The sequence below is a fragment of the Entelurus aequoreus genome, linkage group LG16 (genome assembly GCF_033978785.1).
Source record: "Entelurus aequoreus isolate RoL-2023_Sb linkage group LG16, RoL_Eaeq_v1.1, whole genome shotgun sequence".
Lineage (NCBI taxonomy): Eukaryota > Metazoa > Chordata > Actinopteri > Syngnathiformes > Syngnathidae > Entelurus > Entelurus aequoreus.
In genome coordinates this window covers 15,371,967-15,379,272 of record NC_084746.1, presented here as the reverse complement: position 1 = coordinate 15,379,272, position 7,306 = coordinate 15,371,967, and the positions used below count along the sequence as shown (strand labels likewise).

The 7,306-nt window shown below is 44.7% G+C and overlaps 1 protein-coding gene across 1 annotated transcript; it reads right to left on the bottom strand.

The window, feature by feature from the left end:
- Nucleotides 1–1,096: 1,096 nt before the first annotated feature.
- LOC133631454 (putative uncharacterized protein DDB_G0268364) lies at nt 1,097–2,468 on the bottom strand. The gene has a single exon (XM_062023656.1). It carries the CDS (start codon nt 2,466–2,468, stop codon nt 1,455–1,457), a length of 1,014 nt encoding a protein of 337 aa, XP_061879640.1. The 3' UTR covers nt 1,097–1,454.
- Nucleotides 2,469–7,306: the final 4,838 nt, after the last annotated feature.

The following is a 7,306-nucleotide window of genomic DNA, read 5'->3' as shown; positions in this document are numbered from 1 at the left end:
AGACCATTGCCGCATTTTCGCTCGGGCCCTTGGAGGCAAAAAGTTTGCCCCCCTCCCTGCTCGGCACATAGAAAACAATCTGAAGTAGTCTTTATTTTTAGGTTATCATGCCATGATTTTACCCCGTTTGGCCCACGTGGGAATAGATTTTCTTCCATCCATGCGGCCCCTGAACTAAAATACGTTTTTTGGGGGGTTTTTTTGTTTTTTTTACAGTTTTTACTATATTTGCCACCTGCTATAGCACCTGACAGTCTCTACTTTAAGGCGGCGTGAGGCTAAATTCTGCTGTTGCGTGTTCTAAAAAATAAAAGTCTGCGTTTGGCCCTCAGACCATTGGCGTATTTTCGCTCGGGCCCCTCAGAGGCAAAAAGATTGAGCCCCCCCCCCCCCCCCCCCCCCCCCCCCTGCTCGGCACATAGAAAACAATCTGAAGTTGTCTTTATTTTTAGGTTATTATGCCATGAAATTACCCGTTTGGCCCACGTGGGAATAGATTTTCTTCTATCCATGCGGCCCCTGAACTAAAATTAGTTTTTTTTGTTTTTGTTTTTGTTTTTTTACAGTTTTTACTACAGTTGCCACCTGCTATAGCACCTGACAGTCTCTACTTTAAGGCGGCCTGAGGCTAAATTCTGCTGTTGCGTGTTCTAAAAAATAAAAGTCTGCGTTTGGCCCTCAGACCATTGGCGCATTTTCGCTCGGCCCTCGGAGGCAAAAAGATTGACCCCCCCACCCCCTCTGCTCGGCACATATAGAAAACAATCTGAAGTTGTCTTTATTTTTAGGTTATCATGCCATGATTTTACTTGTTTGGCCTACGTGGGAATAGATTTTCCTCCATCCATGCGGCCCCTGAACTAAAATGAGGTTTTTTTTGTTTGTTTACAGTTTATACTATAGTTGCCACCTGTTACAGCACCTGACAGTCTCTACTTTATGGCAGCGTGAGCCTAAATTCTGCTGTTGCTTGTTAAAAAAAAAAAAAAAAATCTGCGTTTGGCCCTCAGACCATTGGCGCATTTTCGCTCGGGCCCTCGGAGGCAAAAAGTTTGCCCCAACCCCCCCACCCACCCCCCCGCTTCTCCCGTAGCAGCGTGCTGCAGCTCGTACGTGCGACGTGGGGCGCACATCTGTGGAGTGACTCGGAGGAATGTCGGCAGGCCACGTTCGAGCCCACATTGTGTGCAAAAAATAAATAAATAAAAAATTTAAAAAAAAAAGCCCCCCAACACGAACATGCAACAACAGGCGCTTTGTCACGGGAGCCTCATTTGAATATTTCCGTGGGCCGCGCACCACCACCCCACCGCAACATGGAACAGGTGTGACGCGCGGTTGTTGTTACATGCGTGATAGTGCGTCTTTTTTTTTTTTTTTTTTTTTTTTTTTTTTTTTTAATAAAATTTTTTTTTAACATTCTATCTTTGCTGTAAATAACACGCCAGGCGCGGTCAGCGGGGGTGGGAGAGAGAAAAAAAAAACCCATACACGCCGCGTGATTCTACCTTATGGGGGTCGATGCGGATCCTCTCCTCGCCTTTATGCGGGCTCTCCGGCCACAGGTGATAGCTGGAGCCGTAGTTGGGGCTCTCCTTGCTGCTGCCGCTGCTGCTGCCGGTCGCACTCGACTTGGCCGGGGGCGTTGCGCCTGGCGCGGGGGTCCTGGCGCACTTCTTGCGGTCCTGCTGGTCACCGTGCTGCTGCTGCTGCTGCTGCTGCTGCGGCCGCTGGGAGACGACGAGCCCCGGTGCGCGCTGCTGCTGCAGCAGTGGAGCCTGGCGGGTCCTACATAGCTCCCCGGAGCCGCTGGCGCAGTAGTTGACGGGCAGGCTGCTCCCCACCAGTAGCTGCCGCTGCGCTCGCAATTGCGGGATCTGTTGCTGCTGCGTCCGCGGCTCGGCGAGAATGCACCTTTTCTGCGAGTTTGCACGGATTCCTTCAGGGGAGGAGTCCCTGGGTGGATGACAGTGTTGCTTCTGCTGCAGCTGCCTGTGGTCTCCTCCTCCTCCCCTGCAGCGTTCCACGATGCTCGCCTGGCGGTAATTATCGGCACTCCTTGCCAGACGTTGACAATCCCCGGGAAAGGCGGTTGGCGGCGGCGGAATAGGCGCAGGGGAGGGCTGCGGTGCGGGGAGAGGACGCTGGTTTTGTGAATGGTCCGTGGAAAAGCTGCAGTGGCAGCTGGGAAAAAGAGGCTGGGAGCCGGCCGGGGCCCAGGGATCCTGCTGCGCGCCCGGTGGAAACGGCGTTTCCCCGCGCCGCGCGGGCTGACTCAGGCAGGGGAGCTCCTGGAGGCTCCGGCGGTGCGCGTCGCACTCTCGGTGCTGGGAAGAGGGCGGGGGCGGCAGGCTGAAAACAGGCGCGTCTGGCTCGCCGCTCGCTGCCGTCTGCTGGGGGGTCTGATGCTGCTGATGCTGATGCTGATGCTGATGCTGATGGACAGCCCCCGCGCACCGATGCCGCATCCCCCTGATCGCCGAGTCTCGCTGCGGTCGCTCCTCTGCGGTGCACAACAGCTCCGACGCCCGCTCATCGCGACCAGCCCGCGTGTCATTGGGTGGCTCTGCCTTAAAACGTCACACTTCTTTGCCAAAACGCCGCCTTCGCCCCCTTCGGAGAGGAGGGCTCCATGTGCCCCTGCTATGCGCACACAGGTTGCAGCGGGTCAATCACTCCGGTGGGGCCCCCCGTGGAGAGGGACAGTTGGCGACGGGGGGGTTTGAATCCCGCTCTCTTCAACCCACTTTTTTTTTTGGTCAATGTTGCCATAAGCATCGTCAGAAATGACTTTTACTGCCAGGTCAGCACAGGCCTGTCAAACATAAACATGTGCCCACACCTTCAATGTCACCATCAACAAAAGCACTTGCCAAAAAAAAAAGAGAAACATGGACGACATGCATGTGCATCCTGCTCTTTAATAATTGAGAAGAGTAACCCTGGTTTTAAATTACAAACCCCGTTTCCATATGAGTTGGGAAATTGTGTTAGATGTAAATATAAACGGAATACAATGATTTGAAAATCCTTTTCAACCCATATTCAGTTGAATGCACTACAAAGACAAGATATTTGATGTTCAAACTCATAAACTTTATTTTTTTTTGCAAATCATAATTAACTTTGAATCTCATGGCTGCAACACGTGCCAAAGTAGTTGGGAAAGGGCATGTTCACCACTGTGTTACATGGCCTTTCCTTTTAACAACACTCAGTAAACGTTTGGGAACTGAGGAGACACATTTTTGAAGCTTCTCAGGTGGAATTCTTTCCCATTCTTGCTTGATGTACAGCTTAAGTTGTTCAACAGTCCAGTTGTGCTATTTTAGGTTTCATAATGCGCCACACATTTTCAATGGGAGACAGGTCTGGACTACATGCAGGCCAGTCTAGTACCCGCACTCTTTTACTATGAAGCCACGTTGATGTAACACGTGGCTTGGCATTGTCTTGCTGAAATAAGCAGGGGCGTCCATGGTAACGTTGCTTGGATGGCAACATATGTTGCTCCAAAACCTGTATGTACCTTTCAGCATTAATGGCGCCTTCACAGATGTGTAAGTTACCCATGTCTTGGGCACTAATACACCCCCATACCATCACACATGCTGGCTTTTCAACTTTGCGCCTATAACAATCCGGATGGTTCTTTTCCTCTTTGGTCCGGAGGACACGACGTCCACAGTTTCCAAAAACAATTTGAAATGTGGACTCGTCAGACCACAGAACACTTTTCCACTTTGTATCAGTCCATCTAAAATGAGCTCAGGCCCAGCGAAGCCGACGGCGTTTCTGGGTGTTGTTGATAAACGGTTTTCGCCTTGCATAGGAGAGTTTTAACTTGCACTTACAGATGTAGCGACCAACTGTAGTTACTGACAGTGGGTTTCTGAAGTGTTCCTGAGCCCATGTGGTGATATCCTTTACACACTGATGTCGCTTGTTGATGCAGTACAGCCTGAGGGATCAAAGATCACAGGCTTAGATGCTTACGTGCAGTGATTTCTCCAGATTCTCTGAATCCTTTGATGATATTACGGACCGTAGATGGTGAAATCCCTAAATTCCTTGCAATAGCTGGTTGAGAAAGGTTTTTCTTAAACTGTTCAACAATTTGCTCACGCATTTGTTGACAAAGTGGTGACCCTCGCCCCATCCTTGTTTGTGAATGACTGAGCATTTCATGGAATTTACTTTTATACCCAATCATGGCACCCACCTGTTCCCAATTTGCCTGTTCACCTGTGGGATGTTCCAAATAAGTGTTTGATGAGCATTCCTCAACTTTATCAGTATTTATTGCCACCTTTCCCAACTTCTTTGTCACGTGTTGCTGGCATCAAATTCTAAAGTTAATGATTATTTGCACACAAAAAAAATGTTTATCAGTTTGAACATCAAATATGTTGTCTTTGTAGCATATTCGACTGAATATGGGTTGAAAATGATTTGCAAATCATTGTATTCCGTTTATATTTACATCTAACACAATTTCCCAACTCATATGGAAACGGGGTTTGTAAAAAATACTTAAAGCATGAAAACCAGTTTTTTTCTGAGGGTTACTTTTACCAAACAAAAATGGCCGCACTCCACTATACACCAAAACTAGGGAAAATACGGCCCGCGGGCCACATGCGGCCCGTTAGGATTTTTAATCCAACCCGCCGGACGTTCTACATCATGTTTTTTCCACCTTTAACATCAAAACTATCGCCGCCATCATGATGTGCGGTGCTGTTTTTAAATGACCGTAAGTTTTGAACAATAGAAAGTATTTCAATGGTCGAAATCTGCACTTTTGGGCGTCATAGGAGTTATTACGCGTGTGTCAGGAACAGACGCGGAAGCACATTTTTACAACAAATTTCTGCAAAAAAGTGATAATATATCAGTGTTTATCACACTTTGCATTCATATTTTGCTGTTGGTTACATTTTTCAATCAATCAATCAATCAAAGTTGACTGATATAGCCCTAAATCACGAGTGTCTCAAAGGGCTGCACAAGCCACAGCGACATCCTCGGCTTAGATCCCACATCAGGGCAAGGAAAAACTCAACCCAATGGGAGCGATGTTCATATGTTGTTAATATTCAGTGTTTTATCGTTCATAGTTAATATTGTAAATCCCACTTTCTTAATTTTCATGCACATTTTGGGTGTCTCGTTCAGCAAGAAACTGTAAAATTCCATTCTAGTTTTTTGAGGTGGTCCACGGTGGCATCCGATGGATCCACTTTTTGTCTTTTTTGGTCAATGTTGCCATAAGCGTCATCAGAAATGACTTTTACTGCCAGGTCAGCACAGGCCTGTCAAACATAAACATGTGCCCACACCTTCAATGTCACCATCAACAAAGCACTTGCCAAAAAAAAAAAAAACATGGACGACATGCATGTGCATCCTGCTCTTTAATAATTGAGAAGAGTAACCCTGGTTTTAAATTACCATGTAAAAAATACTTAAAGCGGGGGTCTACATGAAAACTTGTTTTTTCTGAGGGTTACCTTCACCAATCCTGGGCAAAATCCGCCCCGCAGACCACTTGAGGCCCGTTAAGATTTTCAATCCGGCCCGCCCCAAACGCGTGTGTCAGGAATCCATGCGGAAGCAAATTTTTACAACACATTTCTACATAAAAATGATAATATATTATATTGTAGGTGTTTATTACATTTTGCATTCATAGTTTGCTGTTTGTTACATTTTTGTTGTGTTTTTCTTGATTGTATAAAATACACAACTATTAAGGAGCTGGTCTAAAAAGTAAAATATGTTGTTAATATTCAGTGTTTTATTGTTCATAGTTAATATTGTAAAACCCACTTTCTTTATTTTCATGTACATTTTGGGTGTCTCATTATGACTTTTGGTATTTGGTAAAAATGGAGCCAAACACAGCAGATTGTTACAGCTAAATGTGGTTGCAGCGGATCAATTACAACCTAACAGATGCGGAAGCACATTTTTACAACACATTTCTGCATAAAAGTGTTAATATATAATATTGTAGGTGTTTATTACACTTTGCAGTCATATTTTGCTGTTTGTTATATTTTTGTTGTGTTTTTCTTGATTGTAAAAAAAATACACAACTATTAAGGAGCTGGTCTGAGAAGTAAAATATGTTGTTAATATTCAGTGTTTTATTGTTCATAGTTAATGTTGTAAATCCCACTTTCTTTATTTTCATGTACATTTTGGGTGTCCCATTCAGTAAAAAAAAATTAAAATTCCATTCCGTTTTTTTTGCCATAAGCACACCTGCTGTCATAAGAAATGACTTTTACTGCCAGGTCACCACAGGCCTGTCAAACATAAACATGTGCCCACACCTTCAACAAAACACTTGCCAAAAAAAAAAGAAACATGGACGACATGCATGTGCATCCTGCTCTTTAATAATTGAGAAGAGTAACCCTGGTTTTATATTACCATGTAAAAAATACTTAAAGCGGGGGTCTACATGAAAACCATGGCCGCACTGCCCTATACGCCAGACCTGGGCAATATTAAGGCCCGGGGGCCACATGCGGCCCGTTAGCTTTTCAATCTGGCCCGCCGGACATTCCCAAATAATTTTTTTAGATCTTTAGGATGGAAACCGTAGCTGTCATTATGATGTGCAGTGATGTTTTCTAATGACCAGAAGTCTTCAACTACCGTATTTTTCGGACTATAAGTCGCAATTTTTTTCATAGTTTGGCCGGGGGTGCGACTTATGTGTGAAATTATTAACACATTAGCGTAAAATATCAAATAATATTATTTAGCTCATTCACGTAAGAGACTAGACGTATAAGATTTCATGGGATTTAGCGATTAGGAGTGACAGCTTGTTTGGTAAACGTATAGCATGTTCTATATGTTATAGTTATTTGAATGACTCTTACCATAATATGTTACGTTAACATACCAGGCACGTTCTCAGTTGGTTATTTATGCCTCATATAACGTACACTTATTCAGCCTGTTGTTCACTATTCTTTATTTATTTGAAATTGCCTTTCAAATGTCTATTCTTGGTGTTGGGTTTTATCAAATAAATTTCCCCAAAAAATGTGACGTATACACTACCCTTCAAAAGTTTGGGGTCACATTGAAATGTCCTTATTTTTGAAGGAAAAGCACTGTACTTTTCAATGAAGATAACTTTAAACTAGTCTTAACTTTAAAGAAATACACTCTATACATTGCTAATGTGGTAAATGACTATTCTAGCTGCAAATGTCTGGTTTTTGGTGCAATATCTACATAGGTGTATAGAGGCCCATTTCCAGCAACTATCACTCCAGTGTTC

Excerpts from the sequence above, each read along its gene's own strand:
- LOC133631454 (XM_062023656.1), bottom strand. The coding sequence starts at position 2,468 with ATGCGGCATCGGTGCGCGGGGGCTGTCCATCAGCATCAGCATCAGCAT.